This window comes from Myripristis murdjan, chromosome 2 (genome assembly GCF_902150065.1).
Source record: "Myripristis murdjan chromosome 2, fMyrMur1.1, whole genome shotgun sequence".
In the NCBI taxonomy this organism is placed as follows: Eukaryota; Metazoa; Chordata; class Actinopteri; order Holocentriformes; family Holocentridae; genus Myripristis; species Myripristis murdjan.
Genome location: NC_043981.1, coordinates 2,848,907 through 2,870,000, shown reverse-complemented (window position 1 = coordinate 2,870,000; position 21,094 = coordinate 2,848,907). Strand labels below are relative to the sequence as shown.

The 21,094-nt window shown below is 40.6% G+C and overlaps 1 protein-coding gene across 4 annotated transcripts in view; it reads left to right on the top strand.

Moving 5' to 3' along the window:
- atp11a (ATPase phospholipid transporting 11A) overlaps positions 1-21,094 on the top strand; it is a 74,115-nt gene that overhangs the window by 27,004 nt on the left and 26,017 nt on the right. For all 4 annotated transcript variants that reach the window (XM_030067012.1, XM_030066996.1, XM_030067005.1 and 1 more), the window contains exons 2-17: positions 8,186-8,308; positions 9,381-9,470; positions 10,494-10,574; positions 11,237-11,344; positions 12,770-12,898; positions 14,353-14,456; positions 14,565-14,612; positions 15,157-15,221; positions 15,436-15,517; positions 16,436-16,586; positions 17,320-17,517; positions 17,916-18,029; positions 18,867-18,926; positions 19,011-19,177; positions 19,416-19,487; positions 20,072-20,145. In XM_030067012.1, coding sequence (XP_029922872.1) covers positions 8,186-8,308; positions 9,381-9,470; positions 10,494-10,574; positions 11,237-11,344; positions 12,770-12,898; positions 14,353-14,456; positions 14,565-14,612; positions 15,157-15,221; positions 15,436-15,517; positions 16,436-16,586; positions 17,320-17,517; positions 17,916-18,029; positions 18,867-18,926; positions 19,011-19,177; positions 19,416-19,487; positions 20,072-20,145 — 1,666 coding nt within the window. The remainder of the gene's footprint in view (positions 1-8,185; positions 8,309-9,380; positions 9,471-10,493; positions 10,575-11,236; positions 11,345-12,769; positions 12,899-14,352; positions 14,457-14,564; positions 14,613-15,156; positions 15,222-15,435; positions 15,518-16,435; positions 16,587-17,319; positions 17,518-17,915; positions 18,030-18,866; positions 18,927-19,010; positions 19,178-19,415; positions 19,488-20,071; positions 20,146-21,094) is intronic.

Sequence of the window (21,094 nt, the reverse complement as noted above, 5' to 3'; positions counted from 1 at the left end):
AATGAGAAATCCAGCAACAGGGAAGAGCAACTTTTTTTAAGTCATGGAAATCCTCCAGCTTAGGTAGGAAATTTTGTTTACTGTAAATCATGAATGCAGATTCACTGTGGCACTTAGTGAGTCCACATGGTGGTCAAATATTCTCATTAGTTGATTTGTGTGCTCCTGATACCATTTTTTTGAGGGAATTAAACATCTATTTTCTTTATATTTGCCGATTAGAATTGGAAAGTACATCCGGCAGGTAGCATCTGCAGGAAAAACAAAAAAGCAATCTGATAGTACTTTCACAAACAACTGTAATTACACCAGAAAAAAAATGGGTACCAGGACTTGTTGTTTCTTAAATTGTCATAAATCTGCTTTGTTAGCGTTGGTTTCTGTGCTAAAAGTGTTATTTTGGGAGCTGCTTTGCTGCTCTATGGAAATGAATGGAGAGATAGAACTGCAGTATCATGGATCAGCCTCAATTTTTTTTTTTTCGGTGGTAACCAAAGCCTGCAGAAAACTTCAATCATGGTGCATTCATGGTTTCAAACAAGTCTGAGCGCCGCTTTAACCCACCACGCAGCATAACAGGAGACTTCCAGCAGTGGGAAAGAACATCAGGCCTAATGAGCTGATATCCAGTGACGTTAGGCCTTGATTCCCATGTCGTTTTGAGACTGACAGTGGCGGAGGTCATGACTGAAAATGACACAAAACATGCACTTTCCTTTGGAATCGCCTTCCATTTTACTGTAGAGCTAATGAGATCACTGTCACTGCATCCCTCCATTTGTTTATCCTTCCATCCCTTCTTTCAAAAACGCTCACCACCTAATTTTAAGAGCGGCAATCTGAACACACACACACACACACACACACACACACAGATTGTATGTCTGTATTGAAAGCCAAGCGAATAAGGGAAGTGGACGAGATTTCTCTTATCTCCTCAGTTCAGTGGTGGCGGCAAGAGAGAGATAACAAACACACACATATACAAGTTCACATTCTCAAACGCCCGGTGTGTGCGTGCGCGCGCGTGCGTGTGTGTGTGTGTTTGTGCGTGCGAGTCCATCAGCCCTATCACAGAGAACAGGTTGACGTCCGTAGGTTTTGTTGAGCCACGTTTACAGCGCTGCCTGTTGGTGAGGGAGATAAAATACTTTGGGATTGGTCATTAGGTGAACAACAGCAACCTTTAATGCTGCAGACACACAATAGTAATTGCCATGTGTTGCACTGATGCCTCTTTTCTGCCTGTGATCTGGGCCTGGAACTGTTATCTTTACTTGCCAGGCCACACACACACACCGCTAACTACAGTATTAGTTCCACCGCTGAAAAACATTTGCCTAGGTGTTAGGTTGTTTTGAAATCTGCTGTCTTGTAAACCTCTAACAGCAAGTTAGTGAACGTATCTGAGCCTGGCAAATATCTGATTGCAAAGAAAATCAAAATCACTCATGCGTGCAGTAAAAGGCTTACCGTTTGTTCAGGTTATTGACTCTTGAAATATATTTTTCTCCAAGCAAGTGCAGACTGTCTGTGGGCCAGGTGAGATCATTGTGCTTGTTCCCAGATTGTGTCAGGAAGCTTGTCTTCTCTGTGAGTCCGTCCTGTTTAGATTATGGCCCCCAGTTCCTGCCCGCAGTGGGACTTCAGTTCCGGGTCCTAATGGTGTGTTCAGGTCACATGGGAGTAACAAGCGTTCAAGTCTCAGAGGCTTGGAAGCAGTCACAATCTGTGATTGAAAGGATCATACCAGTGATTCTGCATGATTAGGATAATATCTACAAAATGTCTACTATTCTTCTGCTAATCTTTTCCCAAAGCAAGAAGTGATATTATTTTATTTTTCCTACCATTATTTTTCCTTATATTGTATTTACCCATTGGTTTCCATTCATTCCACTACGATATGAAAATGAACTTTCAGACTTCAAACTTTCCTCACACCAGTATTCATCACCGTAATCATATTGTGTTTCGATGGCTTGAAATTGGGCGGAGTGACTCAATCTCTCCCCCCAGAGGAAATAGTCCCCTAGGGAGATTTGCTTTACACAGTCAATTATCGGTACTGAGGTTTCTGAATGCTGGTGACTTTGTTAGCTGCAGAAGCAGAACAAAACCCCATTTGTTTCCCCTGTAGACAGTCGATTTTTGGATCCAGAACTCTCGAACATGCTAACAAATCGGAGACAAATGATGACACGGCTTCATAGCCTGCAGTCAAACGGTCGAGGCAGATGGCCGCCCACACAGAGACGGGTTCTGCTTGGGCTTTTCTCTGTTAAAATAGTTTTTTTTCCCTCACTGTTGTTGCCATGTACATGCTCACGGGAGAGATTTCAGTTCAAGGGATGATCCAAAATCTCTGAAGCGCCCTTGAGATAAACTGTGTTATGATTTGATGCTATACAAATAACAGACTCTATTCTACTCATTTCGGTTTTCAATAACAGCATTTGCAAAATTAGAGAGAAATGTTTGTTTGTTTTGCAGGATGAGAACATATACAGAGAGACAATACGTCACTGAGTAGCATGTGAGCCTGAGTTGGTGCCCAGTGTGGAAAATTCTGTGCATTGTTTTGAATGGGCTTGCCAGTCCTCCGTTTCTGCCTATTTGAACAGGTTAGTGTCCCACCAGGTGTCAAAATTATGAGTCTTTTGTTCTGTTGCTAAGCAGTTCATAAATGTGCGTGGTCTACAGTAATGAATAATAATAATAATAATAATAATGATAATAAATTTTACTTGTAGTGCTTTATATCAAACAAATGATCTCAAAGTGCTTAACCCTTAATAGGGCAAGTGACTATTTTTGGTAATTTCAGAAATTTTACATATCAGGCCCATCCCCTGTCTCAGTCAGTTCAATAATCATTTGGTCTTCAGCCAATCAGCAAAGATCGCTCTACATCCCAGGTCACATGATTGTGGCATTTAACCGATCTCAATGGCTTTGATTTTCTATTACAAAATGACAATTTTAGAAAAATTTTATAGAAGTAATAAAGTCCTGTCATGTTCTCTAATAACAGTCTAGGGTTGTTTTTTGCCTATAGTGCCCTATAAAGGGTTAATGAGGACAAGAATGAGGACAAAAAACACCAGTCTGCATCATTTGAAGTGAGTTTTGTTGTGTAGTTAAATCTGTCCCATCAGAGTCTAAGAGCAGGGTATAGTGGTTTATAGTGGGATTTGACATGCCACGTCCAGTTGACTTCACTATCAGTGGCACCTGTACAACGTGGAACGTTCTTGCTATGACGTGATGTCCCTTCCTTCCTTATATATTCCTTATCATGACTCAGGAAACCCAGCTGTTGTCAGTTAAGGGGGGGTATCATATCGAGTGTTAGTTTCATTTCTTCTTTTAAACACATGCTTGAACAAACACATGTTTTTACGATACTTGTGGGGGCGTTGATTGACCACATTCACTAGTGAAGATCTAAACTGAACCTAATTTTAACCCTTGATGCTAAAATAGCCCCTTAAAAAGTGAGGACAGGCAGGACAGGCCTCAGCGTGGAGGAAGTCCTCATCTTTCTGTCTTGTGAGGACACTGAACTAGAAGCACACACACACACACACAGGTGAAGAAAAGAATAGGAGAAGTGGGGCTTGACTGCTGGTCTAAATATATCCTCAGGACTAGTGACTACAGAGCTCACAGTGTGTGCTTGTGTGTGTGCGCGCGTACATAAATGTGCTCGCGCTCATACATGTTTGATGTTGCATGGATGTGTTTACCCGTGTGCGATCTCTGAAAGGCTTCCTATGCTTTCTACAAGGAAAGTGGATGTGGCCGCTGAGTGACACTGACAGAAACAAAGCCCACTCGCTCCCTCCATCCCTCTCCCCTGACCACAAATGTTTCCCTTCCAACTATAAATACACCGCTGAAGCCTGCCGCGTCCTGAAACACGAAACGCCGCCAAAAGTGATTATCAAGCTCCAGAATAGCCCGGAGTCTCCGCTTACATCCAAACGGCCGAGGCTCGGGGTAATTCGCGGGACTTTTATTTTATAAGCAGGGCTCTTTTTTAAAGTTTGGATTTGATTAACCTCGGACAGGCTTTCATGTAAAAAGCCTGAATCCGGAGGAAAGCTAAAACGGAATCAATAAGCGAGTGATTGCTGGCTAAGAGGAGGTCCAGGTTGCGGTGTAGGGAGAGATATGGAGGGATGGAGGGGAAGGAGGTGAGAAAACCAATAAAGCAAGTTAGAGCCGCATTACTGATGAAAGGGAGGCTATGACACCGGGAGAGGAGGCTCGCTGTCTCTCAGCCAGACACACTGAATAGACAGATTTGGCTCTGATCAGCACTTTCCATGTAATAATCTGTGACATTTCCATTGAAATAAATGTCTGTTTGCTAGTCTCAGTATAGCACAAGAGTGATTCAGCCTATATCCAGTGTTGTCTGTGGATTACTGTCATCCCATGCCAGCATGTAGGTACAATCAGGGACTAGTTCATGATAAAATTAACAGACCTCTTCAGTTTTGACTTTCAGCTGTGATGTTATGATCCTGCGACCAAAGCAAAGCAATAATAATAATAATAATAAATTTTATTTATAACGCACTTACTGTCACTGGAATAATATATTCTGGGGTGCAGTTAGACTGTAACTTGAGGTGGGTCAACCAGGCGGATTATGTTTGTTGACAGATTAATATCCACCTACATCAGAGATTCTCAAAATTTCTGACGACTGAGCGCTAATTTCGCAAGTCCAACCTTGGATTGAGGGCCGCCCAAGAAAAAACAAATCTAAAACAAATCCTCCCAAACAAATCTTTTCTTTTACAGCCTATCCTAGACTAACATTCATGTCAATTGTGAATCATGTTAGGGTTAGTTATATGAGTTAGTTATATTGTGTTTCTGGACGAGAGAAAAATCCCATTTGTCAGTGTGTACATGTTTTAATGGCAAAGGTGCATGTTTACAGGTTATGCTTTGGAAATGCTTTGCAGTCAGTAATGTGAAATAGAGATAATTTGTTGTGAATGAGGTTAATGATGTCTGTGAATGTATGATTGGTAGCATAATAGTGTTTTAAGTTAAACTCCTTGCATATTGCATTCACCATGAACTTATCACCAGAATGCCAATCACAGAATCAGTAGTAGTGTTATTTTCAATATTCTAAATAGGTCGAAGCAGCTTGTATGTACTGTAGTTTGTAATGTTCACAAGAAAAAAAACAGCACCAAGCCAAAATGTATGTATGTATGTAAGTGTGTGTGTGTGTGTGTGGGCGTGTGGCTGCGTTCCATACACAGGCTGGACAGCTAACGGGAAATGTGTTTGGTGAAGCAGAAGGAGCAGGCAGGTGGGGAGAAAGAGAGAGAGAGCTCGAGGAGGAAGAGTAAAGCTGTGTGGGCGACAGAGCTGGCAAACAGTTTGTGCTCAAACCATCGATGCTATCTAGTTTACATCCCTGCCTCGCTCTCCTCTTGTGTGGAAGAGGATTAGACCAGCGGAACCGCATACTGGGCTGCTACTGGCCTTTTATTCCAAATCAGGTGATCCACCTCTGATATGATGGATATGATGGAGTTTGATTGATTATATATTGATGGTAAAAACTGATCAACACTAGCCTGGTTGTCTGAGGGAAGACCTCAACCTGGACTGATGAGAGTTGAGAGCTTACTCGTCTGTCAGTTATCTGCAGCCAGCGTGTTGCAACACGACACAGAATCTACTGCTCGAGGGGAGCAGACCCCCTCATGCATGTTTGTCATATTTCCCTTCCCTTCCTTTCCTTTCCTTTCCTTTCCTTCCCTTCCCTTTCCTTTCCTTTCTCTCCTGTCCCATAGATAATTGGAGGATACAGAGTATAAATAGCCATCCATCTTAGACAAGGTAACCTGAGAGCACAAGAAACAGTGACTTAAACAGTCGTTCCGTTTGAGTGTGTGTGTGTGTGTGTGTGTGTGTGTGTGTGTGTGCACGTGTGAGAGAGAGGCTGAAAACTGGGCCATACTGCCCCTGACACCCAATCTCATTCACCCGCCACAGATTACTGTCACCTCTTGTTAACGTGTGTGTGTGTGTGTGTGTGAGTGTGGGTGTGTGTATGTGTGGGTGTGACAGCAACTATTTCATGATGAGCTTGATCCCTAGCATCATACTCTCATGTGTATCCTTATCACCGTTTATTTGTATAGCTTTGTTTCCAATGTTTCATAAGCCTGAGAATAAACCAAATTATCAAATTACTAAATGAATAACGTGACATTTTCATACAAATAAATGTCCATTTTGCCACTCTGTATCATTGACGGAGATTAAACCTATATCTAGTTGATTACAGCTTTACATTTGCTTTTCTGTAAAAAAACAAACAAACAAATAGAAGGACAAATAGAAGAAAAACTGGTGGTGATATTCAACATTTTCTGAAGAGGCAAAGAAAAGAGCGCCACCTACAGAAATTTCAACTCCAGTTGTCAAATTGCTTTGTAAGGAATGAGGGAGGGAAAAATAGAAGAGATCAGTTGAAACAATGACAGAAAGTTAAAGTACACCAGCCACAGGCGGCACACAGAGTGGAGCTGTCCAGTGCTGCTGCTGCTGTGAACTGTCAGAAGACTCGCATAGAGACACAGCAGCACAGACCCCAGTGGGACAGGATGAAGACAGAGGGGACAGAGTCACAGAGATGGAGACAAAGCAGGGAGAGAGCGAGAGATCAACAGAAAGTGCAGGTGAGAGGATTAGCTGTGCTTAGAGCTGTCTGGGCCGGGCAGGCGCTCCCCTCACTCTGCTAACCACAGGTCACACCCACCCAGAGCTTAAAGACGGCCCACCCCCAACACACAACCTCTACATGACAGAGAAGCTGAGCAGTCAACTGCAGCTCAAAGGAAAAAGCCTTCTGAACTCAAAATGAAAATATCACCTGGTTATTTCCAAATTGAATGAACAATGAAAAATTGCTGCTTCACCCTATGAAGACAGACGCCACTTGTTTTGTCAGAGAGCATCGATTTCAAATGTATGTGTGCATATATACATATATGTGTGTATGTATTTTTCTTTCACTTTTACTATATTATGCCGGTATGCACTGTTATATACTGTGAAAAGCTCTTTTGACATTTTAGTTTCACAATTTGATTCATTTTTAAAAATATTTTCCTTTATTTATTTTTACTATTTTAACACTTTTTTTTTTTTAAAGCCAAGAGTTTGTGCTTTCCATCACTCAAAGTGAATGGCTTTGAAACATCTTTTAAATGAAATAAAGTGAATTCCATGCCCCGGGGACAAGCTCATGTTTCAGAGGGTTAACGCTGGTCCAGTGTTCCAGTGTGACCAGCACTCCCTTACTAATGTTGTCAGGCATCAAACTCCGTTTCAGTTGGCATGCACTCGTCTGGCTGCAGGCTGCTCAGCTCCAGAGTTTACAACCAGCTCATAAAACGTGAATGACGGAAGGTTTAAACCCGAAAACAAAATGCTGATTGACTTGTTCAGACAGGGCGCTGCTGCCACATGGAGTGTTTGTCTCTGCAATAAGGAAACCAAGTTGTCACAGTGAGAGGCAACACAAGGACAGAAGGAAAGAAAGAGAGAGTTTTCATTCACCAAGCACTCAGGTGTCTTATCTATGTGTGTGTGTGTGTGTGTGTGTGCGCGCGCGCGCATGTGCACGCTGCATTCCAGTCTGAGTCACATGCAGGCCTGTGTGTCCGTGATAACAAAAGCTCTCATTCACAGTGGAGAAGCTACTCACACAGCCTAAACCATTCTAAGTGTCTGGGAATCTGTGTGTGTCTGTGTGTGTGTGTGTAAGTGTGTAAGTTTTTAATTGATTATTGATTGTTTTAGCTCATCTATTCATTATTTTTTCACTGTACTGATACTTTCTTTATTCATTTATTCTATTCTATTTTATTCTAATCAATTTATTTCCTTTTTTTTCAATGACGTCAAATCAAAGAGAATTAAAAGACAAAGAAAAGATTTTTTTTTTATTAAGAAGCATAGAAGCAGACTTTAAATGTGTTTAATAGAGAGAATCATGCCCATTTCCTCTGGTAGTGTTACTACAAGACTGTACCCATTGAGCCATGTATTGCAAATAACATGTTGCAGCGATAATTGATACACACACACACACACACACACACACATTAAGTCTGGGTGCTGTGTTTTTTCCCTGCAGTGTGTTGGTGAGGAGAACTGGGTGGACAGCCGGACGATTTACATCGGACACAAGGAGCCTCCGCCAGGCACCGAGGCCTATATACCCCAAAGATTCCCCGACAACAGAATAGTCTCCTCCAAGGTCAGTAGAGGCACACACACACACACACACACACACACACACACACACACACACACACACACACACTCACACACACAGCCCCTCAAGTTTATAAAACCTGTAATGCACAGAAGACAGAAGAGTCCACATGGTGGGGAAATGCCCTTATGAGCTGCTCTGTGCTCCCCTGGACTATCCATGATACTGGATTTCTATCTCCTCATAGCGAGTGGAGACACGTAAATAAATGCAAACAAAGCAGGTTATGTTAATATAACAAACAACAAGTCCCAGTACACTTTTTTTTGAGGAAACTAATATCTCTATTCTTGTCATTTTCCTATCTGATTTTTAAAGTAGATCCAGCAGGTAGCATCTGCAGGAAACTTTAACTAACCTTGCACCAGGGAGAAATGACCTGATTGTGCTTTCACAAATAACTGTAATTACACACACACACACACACACACACACAGAGAGAGAGAGAGAGAGAGAGAGAGAGAGAGAGAGAGAGAGAGAGAGAGAGAGAGAGAGAGAGAGAGAGAGAAATTGGTTCTTTGACTTGTTGTTTCTTATCAGTAAAGCCAGTGCTGAGGTTAAGCTATGTACTATTATAAAGTACATTGTTTTTGTTGTCGTTTTTCCAGTTTACAACACTCTACAGCCAACCTAGTGACCCAAATAAAATGTTGCCATCTTATGTTTCTGCAACCATACAAACTCCTTACTTTGTAGAAATGTAAAATGCAACAAATTCTCTTGGTCTCTGGGCAGCTACAGCACTCCAGACTTTACATATATACAGCATTTTGCTTAATAAAGATGAAATAAATGGAAAGGCTCCAATGAAAATAATGCACACAGTCATGTGCCATAATGTTATTAAAGTGTCAGATATTTTGCAATCAGAAAATCATAACTAGATGTTCAGTTTCAGTCATACATACAATACTGTGTGAAGTACTGTATTGAAAGCCATCGTGCTGATATTGAGTTGAAAATCAATCAGACAAAAAGTATGCCTATTTACTTTTGTCACTGACCATGACTTGACTCTATTACTTGACTAAATATATCGCTGTCATATTTCCAGTACACCTTTTGGAACTTCATCCCTAAGAACCTGTTTGAGCAGTTCAGGAGAGTTGCCAACTTCTACTTTCTCATCATCTTCCTAGTTCAGGTAAGAGCTGCCTGACATTCATTCAGCCTAGAAAAATAAACTCATCTAGGGGGTGTGAGATGTTTTTGTTTGTCTCAGTACACTACAGATTTTATATTTGAAAATAATTGATTTAAAAAAATACGGACAAGTTTGCAAGCAATAGATTTGGATATTGTTGTTAATGTCAAATCATGTAGATATGGATTTTTTCCTGAATCCACAGATAAAGGGAAGGGAAACTTATTCTGGTGGATTATGTGTGTGGTGACAGCCAGAGTTTGGAAAACATGATGTAAACTGCCTTTGCAACAAATTCATGCCATAATATTGTTCAGATATAAACAGATATTTACTACCTTGTACATTTTTATGCTTTTAATGATGTTCTTTAGGGATTTTTTTTTTTATAGATTATATATTTTGTAAGTCCTGCTTGAATATGAGCTCCTATTATATATGTATTTACTGTATGTGAAATATAACAAAGCCGTAACTTACCTGGGGAAAATATGTACAAATGAATAGATGATTAAATTAATAAATAAATAAAATAATTAATAAATTAAAAAAAGAAATGAAGTGAATTTTGTAAAGCAGGTGAAATAAAACTGTGTTTCAAATACACGTTAATAGATACACATGATAAAAGTGAAACTAGCCTGTTGATTTATGTTTATGTAAAAAAACAAGCAAATAAACATACCTATCTAGCTATCTATATGTATTTTTTTTTTTTTTACTTTCACTTTTATTCTGTTATGCTATTATGCATACCATAACATGTTATGTGTGTGTACAAATCTTTGGAAAATGCAGCTGACAGTTACATAACCAAAATGTGTTGAGCGTAAATATATGTACCTGTGGAGGAGGAGATAGTTACATTGATGATTCCTACTGGTTGCAAGTTTGACCTCATGCTCCCAGAACGCTGCTGCTGTATCTCATTATGTCCTGCAAGTCTACTTCTATCCCTGTCTCAATAAATCTCTCTATTCCATCTCTCTCTCTCTCTCTCCCTGTCTCTCTCTCTCTCTCCAGTTGATCATTGACACCCCCACCAGTCCTGTCACCAGCGGGCTGCCTCTCTTCTTCGTCATCACAGTCACTGCCATTAAACAGGTGAGGCCAAACCGTTCAGATGATGATTCAGTTCAGTTTGTTTCTATTTATTTCATTTGTATGTGCCTGCCCTCCTCTGTCTGTTTCTTTTCTCTCAGTATGGGCTGCCAAAGCTATGGTAGTAAACAATAACTACAACATTAATAATGGTGATAAAAGAGTTCAGTGCAATGAAGAAAAATATATAAAATAATCAGTATAATTGTTATATTAATACAGTAAATTAAAAAAATAAAAAATAAGGAAAAATGAAGGAAATAATTAATAAAAATATGGGAAAAAGTATATCTTACAGAGTGTTGTAGGACAGAGGTTTTCAAACTGACAAATACATTCAAAGTGGTTAGATTAAAACATACATGAGTTCATAAATTCTAATAAATTAGAATAAAAATAAATCAAATTTAGCTGAGGACCCCCTGGATTCCTCTCAAGAGCCCCTGGCAGTCCCTGGATCCCAATTTGGAAACCACTGTTATAGGACAGCAAATACAGGAAAATACTGTTAGAAAAAAGTGTAGCAGTGGTGTATTGTATTTTCCTCGTAGATTTTCTGTAAAATTCTCTCTCTCTATCTCTCTTTCTTTCTCTCTCTCATTCTCTCTCTCTCTCTCTCTCTCTCTCTCTCTCTCTTTCTCTCTCTCTCTCTCTCTGTCTCTCAGGGCTATGAGGACTGGTTAAGACACAAGGCAGACAATGCTGTCAACCAGTGTCCTGTCCATGTGGTGCAGCATGGGAAGGTGGTCCGCAAGCAGAGCCGCAAGCTCAGGGTATGTGTGTGAGTGTGTGTGTCTGTGTATGTTTACATCCAAGCAATTCAGCGGTCAGCATCTGTTGCACAAGTTTAAGGCACGGCAAATTTATTTGCATAGTGCCATTTGCACACAAGGCCATTCAAAGTGCTTCACAGGAAATTTAAGAAGACATAAAACAAGATTTACGCAGTCAGACACATTTAAGTGAAAACTTTTAAGTGAAAACTCCAATAGTATTTCACCATGTGTACACAATTTAAAAGTCAGCACCCAGGTCTCTGAAGCCATAAGCAGAACAGAACCTCCCTTTATTTAGACTCTCAAAGACATCTTACTTCTCATCCAAGAAGCTGCTTCAGTTCTGACAGACAGCTGTTTAACCTGTGGAGACGTTCTCCAGGTCATTGGCTTGTTGGTGCTCCTCCCTGTTGGGAGACTGTCATCAGTGTCGGTGGAGTCTCCTGAGTCCAGGATTGAATGACGGTCATTCGGGTCACCTGACCACAGGAGGCAGTTGTTAGGTCCCCACACAGGTTAAATACCTGGGACTCCCCACCACTTTGTAAGAACTGAAGAAGCTTCTTGGGTGAGAAGTGAAACGTCCTCAAGAATCTACAAACAAGCCCAGTTGTCCTTGATTGAGCTCTAGCTTGATAACCAGGATGTGGATGACTGAGAACCAACAAAGACAGTTTATCTGCATCCCCGGCTTCTGTGAGAGAGCAAGAGATAACAGTGCAGCCATGCAAGAAATCAAGTGGAAGTAACCTGTGGCTGAACTTGGAGTATTTACAGCAGAAGGTTAGCTTGTTAGACAAATCTGCTGGAAATAGCATTAGCACTTATCCCCAAAGACACTACATCCAGGGGCTCATGCTGCATTCCCACCATATGGGAAAGACAGCAGACAAAGTAAAAAATAACATCAATGGTTGGGCGATGGAGGCCAGTTTCTCATATTTGGGACAAAAATCTGATCAAGAGAGCAGAGCCTGAACATGCAATGGCTACAAAAAAATCACCTCAACTCTATTAACTCATTCCAGTGGTTATTCCCCTACCACCTGAACGCAACATCGGTATAAACAAACAACCCAATAAAAATAATAGTAAATGTGTTCCAGATTTTGACAAAACAGACTAAAAATGATTGTTCAGAATGGGAACAATATTCAAACAGCTGTGTATTTTAGCAATAAAAATAGATGCTGAGTGTGTATTTCATTACAGTGGAACTCCACAGCATGTGATTCTGAGATCTGGGACAGTTTGGCCTAGATTTGTCAAAATTAACTTTATTAAGGGTATAAACAACCGATTATGGAACAGCATCTATCAGGTAATCAGACCCTTTTTGAAGTTGCTTTTCCTTTTTTTGCTTCTCTCACTCCACCATCCCTCCTTCATTTCTCTCTCTCTCTGTCTCTCTCGCTCACTCAGGTTGGAGATGTTGTCTTGGTGAAAGAAAACGAGACATTTCCCTGTGATCTCATCCTGCTTTCCTCGTCCCGGGACGATGGGACCTGCTACGTTACCACAGCCAGTCTGGATGGAGAGAGCAGCCACAAGGTGTGCGATTTCCTTCATATAAACAACTAACGCTCAGCACAGACACAACAATCATAAGGACCACAACCTGGAGTAGCAATAGTAGTAGTACTAGTAATAATAAAAATCATAACAAGTTGCCAGTGACCTTGATGGCTGTTATCTGAGAGCTTGTACAGGACCTGTCACACTCTACTGTTGTGGGTCGCTTTCAGTTCAATAACAGTACAACTTTCTGATTAAGACTGTTTGCAATGTTTTCCAAGCTTCCTAACCTGTAGTCTTCCCCTCATCCCACTTTAACCTCACCTTATCTGTTCTAAAGTAATAAGTATACTTTTACTACTAAGGAAATTTTGCTTTGGAAGTCTAGAACAACCACTCAGAACCTTCTTCTTTTAACCTGTCCCAGTAACACAGAATAAGTCTGCTTTCACCTGTAAGGCAAAGGTAATGACTATTAGGTGGTTTCCCAGACAGGAATTAAGCCTAGTCCCAGACTAACACAGTCTTTTCAGGTGGAATTCACTTTCTGTGTCATTGATTGAAATAGTTCCAGATTTATCTTAATCTTGATTTAAATGATCTGTTTTTTGGGTCAAAGGTTAGTGTTAGTCCTGAAGTAAAAGTAGGTTCAAATGAAACCTCCAAGGCAAAGCAGCAGGTTTAACTTCAGATTCCTGCTGTTTGTCAGGGGAGAACCAGCATCCACCCTCTGTTTGCCCTCCAGTTCCACACAGTGTAGATCATATATAAGTGATGTGATTTTATGTTTACATAAACGATAACAGGATTGTTTGTAATAAATGCAAGACAGTAGATGAAATATAAAAGAGGACAGTCTGCACAGAGACTCTATTATTGCACAAAGCTTACCCCTGCACTAAGTCAAAAGCACCAAAGCTATAGAATAGAATAGAAAGCCTTTACTGTCATTGAAAAGGTACAAAAAATTAGGAGCACTACTCCTGATCAGTACAATTAACAAGACAATTAAAGACAGACATCAAGCACACATCCAATAAATTGCAGCAATACGTAACTTAAAGGAGAGGTTTGCTATTTTGTAACCTAGGCCCTATTTACAGATTGTCACAGACCATATTTTCACTGGTTGCATCAGTACTGATCCTGATATTGATGTGCTGGAAGCTCCTGCTGGGCCATAATAACGGTCAATTTGGCAACTGTAAATGGCTTTGACAAATTAGATAATGTTGCATTCTGAAACAGGAAGGTATTTTAAACATCAATATGTCAAAATAATGGTGATGCCTTGATATTATTCCAATGGCAAGTGAGATGAGCCTAGACAGTGTCTAAAGTGTGTTTTAAAAGCACATATTGATTTGGCAGAATGTGTCACTTAAAAAACAAAGCAACTAACATTTTCAAATCAATCCTGTATTGCACCTAACTTCATTTCTCCTGACTGCATCTTTTTCTCCATCTTTCCCTCTGTCCCTCCTCTCCAGACATACTATGCAGTTCAGGACACCAAGGCCTATAACAGAGAGGAGGAGGTGGACTCCATCCAGGCCACTATAGAATGTGAACAACCGCAGCCTGACCTGTACAAGTCAGTACAATACATATATACGCCCTTGAAATACAATCATTTGCCAAAAAAATGTCTGCAGCACACGTCCCATCACATCTCTCATCTTTCTCTCTGTCCTACATTTAGATTTGTGGGCCGCATCAACATTTACATGAACAACGAGCCAGTGGCAAGGTAATTCAATCGGGGGACTCACGTAATATTATCACTTTATCAAATTGAACTTTTCCAAAAACTAATTCCCACCCCAATCCACCAATTGGTTTTCATCATATTTAGGCCCAGATTTCCTGAAGCCGTTAGAGTGGAAAACATTTTTGGGTTCAAAGTCAACATTAAGACTTCCATGCAAAATCAGGGGTTATGTCATTGTTTTTGAACATGCTAAAAGTTTTTGCAGACATTAAAGTCTTTAAAAAATTGGGACTTAGTTGTCATTCTGTGACAGTGAATCAGTTTCCTGTTACTTTCATTTTGTCCAGTAAAAGTTTGACAAGAACACTGGATACCTTGTTTAGTTTCCATACAGCTACGTTTTTTGATTTTTAAATTTGGTAAAAGATTTTCTCTTTAATTGACGGGGTGTAATACAAAATCTTATGCATTTTATAGTAAGGCTTGAGCAGTTATTGTCCTAAAAGTTCCTAAGAGAATACAGCTATAACACCTTAACTACAAGAATGAAACTTAGCTTAACTGAACTGTTGTGTGTTTGCAGGCCGTTAGGATCGGAGAACCTGCTGCTCCGAGGAGCCACACTCAAGAACACCGAGTACATCTATGGTAATGTTTCACTGAACATTCAAGTGAATAATCATGCTGCATTCACCTCGCATGGGAAACAAAGAAGATGCAATTATCATCCTAAAAGATACTGTTCGCTTAGCTCTCAGATGGCAAATAAAGCTACATATACTGCTCTATAATTTAAACTAGAAAATACCATTCACTCAGCTCCCCCCATAAAAAACCCCTCTCTTTTCTTTCTTTCCTGTAGCGGTTGCCATCTATACAGGCATGGAAACCAAGATGGCGCTCAACTACCAGTCCAAGTCTCAGAAACGCTCTGCTGTAGAAAAGTAAGTTTCATTATGAATTTGCTTTAGACAAGTTCTGCAGGAGAATTTATCACTGACTGACATCCAAATGCCTTACTGGGTCGATGATGGTCTTTTGTACCGCACATCCATCCAAATATATGCCTCAAACTTCACATACTGAACTGTCATTCCACCGTTTGTCATGGTCATTTGACTGGTACAGAATAAAATGGCAAGTATAGGTTTTTGGTATGGGCTGTAAAGTGAGAACTGTACAACAGATATGTTGTACTGTAAAAGCAGAAATCTGGCACTAGTGATGAGGTTAGCAGAACATTAGCAAAAACTGTGCTTCTCTTATTAACCTACTACACCCAACATCTGCAAACATAGCTCGTAAGCATCATCAAACATACAATTTACCCGATAAAATCTCTTAAATACTACAAACTCAATGGCAACAATACACATAAAAATGGCTACAGCTCCGCCCATCCTGGTATGTTAATTTGAAAGGGAAAGACTTTACTTTATTCAAGCCCTGTGGCCCAACCACTAAACATCTCTTTTCCCAGTGTCGCCCCTCCACAGATGATGTAGTCATTTCAATCAGCAACATATTTCATCTTGTTTTGTCCTGTACTTATGGCAGCCTCTGTGGGCCAAATAGTACAATTTTGAAAATGTTGGTACAAAGTGACAAGATGCACCATTACCCCAAGTTTTGTCAAAATCTGGGCTGACCAGGAATGTCTGAGTCATCAACTGTGACACATGGATAAGTGAATAAGCAAACATATTAATAGATGGATGAGGTGATCCAGAGTCATTTCCCCTAGTTGACCGTGGTGTATCTACTGAATGTTTGAAAATGGAGGATACAGATTCAAAATGACAGTGACATTTGACAGAATCACAGTGCATCACACTTTTGTCGCTCTGTGCCACGCCCTGCAGGTCAATGAATGCCTACCTGGTGGTGTACCTGTGCATTCTCATCAGCAAGGCCTTCATCAACACTGTGCTGAAGTACGTCTGGCAGGCCGACCCCAACAGAGACGAGCCCTGGTACAATGAAAGGACCGAGGCCGAGAGGCAGAGACACATAGTGAGTCAAGTTGTTACTATTACATGAAAGGTGCACTGGGCAAATTTGCTAGGGATCAACTGTCATGAACAGTGTTTAGACTCAACAAAAACCACGGTATAAGCATGATATTTGATAGCTGAATCTAGCTGGTTGAAAAGGAAAGGAAAAGCAAAAGAACCTGCACAGTTTTCTACACAGTACCTTTATTGGAATATCAACAACACTGGCAACACTCGTCAGATCTAAAATTGTTTGTCTACTAGCCACCTCCCACAGCAGGCATCACTGTGTCCCCTGTGTTTTACTGGTTCTCACTACAAACAGAGAGTAGATGTGTACCACCCCCGAAAAACATCCCCAAAAAACTTAGATCCAAGCTACCAGATTGAGCATGACCACTGGAAAAAGAAACATGAATAAGAAAAATGTCGTCTGCATACATGTGTAAATGCACCCAAAAAATCTGTTATATTTATCTATGTTTTGACCTCTTCTGCTGGCCCTCCGCTTTTGTAATCCACCTTTAATTCATTACAGACAGACGGGAAACTGTAAGTGTGTTTTGAAATGTTTTGTAGAGCCAATGTTTTGCAGAAGTATGATCCAGGGGAACCAAACAGATTTCTATCAAGGGACCCTGAACAGATAGAGCTTATGCAACATTGGGCTCCATTCTCTTCCCTGCTCCCCACCCCCTACGGCTCATATTTTCCTTTCTTGTTTATTCATCGCCCTTTTTACCTCCTCCTAGGTGATCAGGGCCTTCACAGACTTCTTGGCCTTCATGGTCCTTTTCAACTACATCATTCCTGTTTCCATGTACGTCACCGTGGAGATGCAGAAGTTTCTCGGCTCCTACTTCATCATGTGGGACGATGAGATGTTTGACGAGGAGCTGGGAGAGCATGCTGTGGTCAACACGTCTGACCTGAACGAGGAGCTGGGACAGGTGACATATTGGGACATACACACTTTCAGGGGGGCGTAGCCATCATTTCAAAAGTCTCTCTCTCTCTGCCTCTCTCACTCTCTTTTTTAACAACTTGTTCATCACCTTGTGATGTGAGTTTGCTCGGATTTCAAAGGGTTAAATACTTTTAAAAGACAAAAAAAAAAAAAAAAAAGATTCAGTGAGGCAGGATTGCCAACTCGTGACAGAGGGACTATTTAATAAGTGAACTCTAACAATTTGTAGGTGGGATAAAGTGCAGGGGACAGAGGGGACAGCTTCCAAAAATGAGGAGGATGTGTCCTCCCCCATCTCCTGTGTCCGCTATGCCTCTGCACACACACACACACACACACACACACTCACTCACTCTAACGCTCACTTCCCTCTCCCTCTAGGTGGAGTATGTGTTTACAGACAAGACAGGGACTCTGACAGAGAACAACATGGAGTTCATCGAATGCTGTGTGGACGGACATGTCTACGTCCCTCATGCCATCTGTAATGGCCAGGTAATGTCCTGATGGACAGAGAGGTGGCTGATGGGAATATACTGATCAACTGACTCCTGATCATAATTAGCAGATAGGAGCTCTAAATGGATCATGGGTGATTGTTTCATTCACCAGACCACATTAGAAGGCCACATTCATTATTTATGCTCGTGTGCCATCAGACAGTAATTGAATAGGCTTTTTGTTTTTTTAAACAGAGAGCCATCTGCTGCTTTAGTGGCCTCACTGTTTTTTTATTATTTTATTATTTCAAACACTTTCTTGTTTCTTTTCACTCCCTTTTCAATAATTTGATTCACTATTTGCCATTTTCAGATACATCATATGATGAATATACATCAGTTATATCAATTTCTGACAAATGCATTATAACCTATATCAGGAATTTTCAACCTTTTTCATGTTCCAGACCCCCAACTTGATTTTCATTAAGTCACGGACCCTGCATTTGAAATTATTTTAGTCTAAGGAGCCCGATATGAAAACAGCTGCTATTAAATTGCTAGATGTCATACCAGAACATTGACAAATAGTTTTCAAAGTGGTGAGGTTAAAATATAATTTTACAGGTAACAATTTCAAGGGAATTGTAAGCCCTCAAAACTCAAATTTTGAGATTGTATATGAATTTAATCGCACAGAATATCCTATTTTTTTCTCATAAATTTATGACTTTAATCTTTTTTAGTTTTAGTTTTAGTTTTTAGTTTTCTTCTTTGACACATGGGTCCCCACATGGATCAACAAAGTTTTTATCTAATCACATTAAATGGATGGATTGATATACTGATGAATCTAATCGGCTGATTGAGTGATTTGTGTTGCAACGGCCAGGTAATGCCCGGTGCAGACAGCATGGACATGATCGACTCATCACCAGGTCCCGGGGCCAGGGTGAGTGCAGTTTCACTCTTTGTGTGTGTGTGTGGGTGTGTGGGCGGGTGTGTTTGTTTCTAACGCGGTGCTGGCCGTCCACAGGAGAGTGAGGAGCTGTTCTTCCGGGCGCTGTGTTTGTGCCACACGGTCCAAGTGAAGGAGGAGGAGACAGTGGACGGCATCAAGCAGGGCATCCACCAGGGCAAGGCCACCTCCTTCTACATCTCCTCCTCCCCTGACGAGGTGGCACTGGTGGAGGGCATGAAGAGGTGGAGTGCACACACACACACACACACACACACACACACACTGGTTCACCCATTCAGCACCATGCTTACTCCCCTGCTGCTTTATCCGCTGACCCACCACACACTATCATCATTCATAACAATTTTACTAAATCAGCGATTGTGATATCCCTCAAGCTTGCCAAGTCAAATTCCAGTAGCTGCCCCCACACCACCCGCCCTTTATTTTCCAATAATGGTACGCTCCTCTCTGCCTCAGGCTTGGTTTCACCTATCTGAGACTCAAGGACAGTCACATGGAGATCCTAAACAGGGAGGATGAGATTGAGAGGTGAGTGTGTTCCCTCATACCGTACACTGTCTTATCTCTTACTTTGTTTCTGCCTTTACCCTCAGCAACAGTTTATGATGCCAAACATTTGAAAAAATTGAAAATACAGTGCAACTGAAATTAGAACACTGTAAATCAACCACGGGGGTTATATCAAATTGGGAACCCCATATTGTGCATCATATCATGAGATAAGCGTATCGTTCCATTCCTACCAGTCACTCATTTACTATCAAAGATCTTGCGTTTTATGTAATATTTACCCATATTTTTATTTTTATTTTTTATATTATTTGAATACGCACATGCTAGTTTTCCTGCTGCAGTCAGATATGATTTGTTTGTTACAGACAGACATGATTTGTCTGTTATTAAACTTCAAGAAAAGATTAATAAAAATGTAGGCTGCCTCTCGGGGATTTAAAGTGAAACCTACGTCCTTACTCTGACTATTACTGCTACTACTACTAAGAGTAATTATATTAATATTGTGCACAAACTAGATGTAACAGATGCTGCAGAGAGATGTTTACTGTAGGATGCAGATTAGTTTGCTTGATGCTGACATGTTTGTGTTTTATCAGGTTTGAGCTACTGGAGGTTCTGACCTTTGACTCGGTCAGACGGAGGATGAGCGTCATCGTCAGAGACACCACTGGTAATACACACTATCACACTAGTGTGTGTGCATGTGTGTGTGTGTGTCTGTGTGTGGAAGCATGTGAGCCAGTGCTAATTTCATTGACAACAAAACACTTTTTTCAGGACAAAAATGAGCCAAAAATGAAACAAAGATTAACCTTTGTTTACAGAAGCTAGGAGGACATTTTCAGCTACAAATACAAATGAAATGAAAATGCTAGAAATAGACAAATGAAAACACAATGAAGGGAATAGATATTTGATAAACTTTATTTTTGATATTTAAGTGCTATTAAGTACTGCAAAAGTACTGGATAAAAAAATACAAGAAACTGAGGAATCTAGATTAGTCTATGCGTAAAAAGTCAGCAACAAGTAATTTAATGAGGAATTTGAAGAGAAAAAATGTGAAAAATGATTGAGTAGAATTAGACTAAGTGTCCCATTTTTGTGGGTGTCAAAAGACTGCTGCAAGTAGTGCTATGACCAGCTGGTGTTTTGGTGACCTGGAAACACACTTTGCCTGTTTTATATGTTGTTGTCACTCTTGTGTAAAAGTGGTAGGGCTGGCAGACTAAAATGTGAGATGCATTTAAATGAGGAAGATGTTGCAAATAACTAAATAACTAAAAAACTAAATAACTAAAAAAAAAAAAAAAAAAAAAAAAATTGTGATAAGACCTCCAAGGACCACATCAGATCTCAGCATAACATCAATTCTACCATACCTGCAGCCTTCCAGGTGCTGCGGCTCTGCATGGGTGGGTTTTTAGGAGACCCATTATGCCAGATATTATGCCAACAGCTCAGCAGCAATATACATTCAGCTAGAGAAGTCCACTTAGTAGAGTGCAGATCTTTGCCAGGCGCGGTATCTGACCTTGGCATGTAAATCTGTGCAGGAACAATTCCAAACCCCTTTTCCTGCCCACTGACAGAAGGGAAATACAGAGGCACGGTCTGTG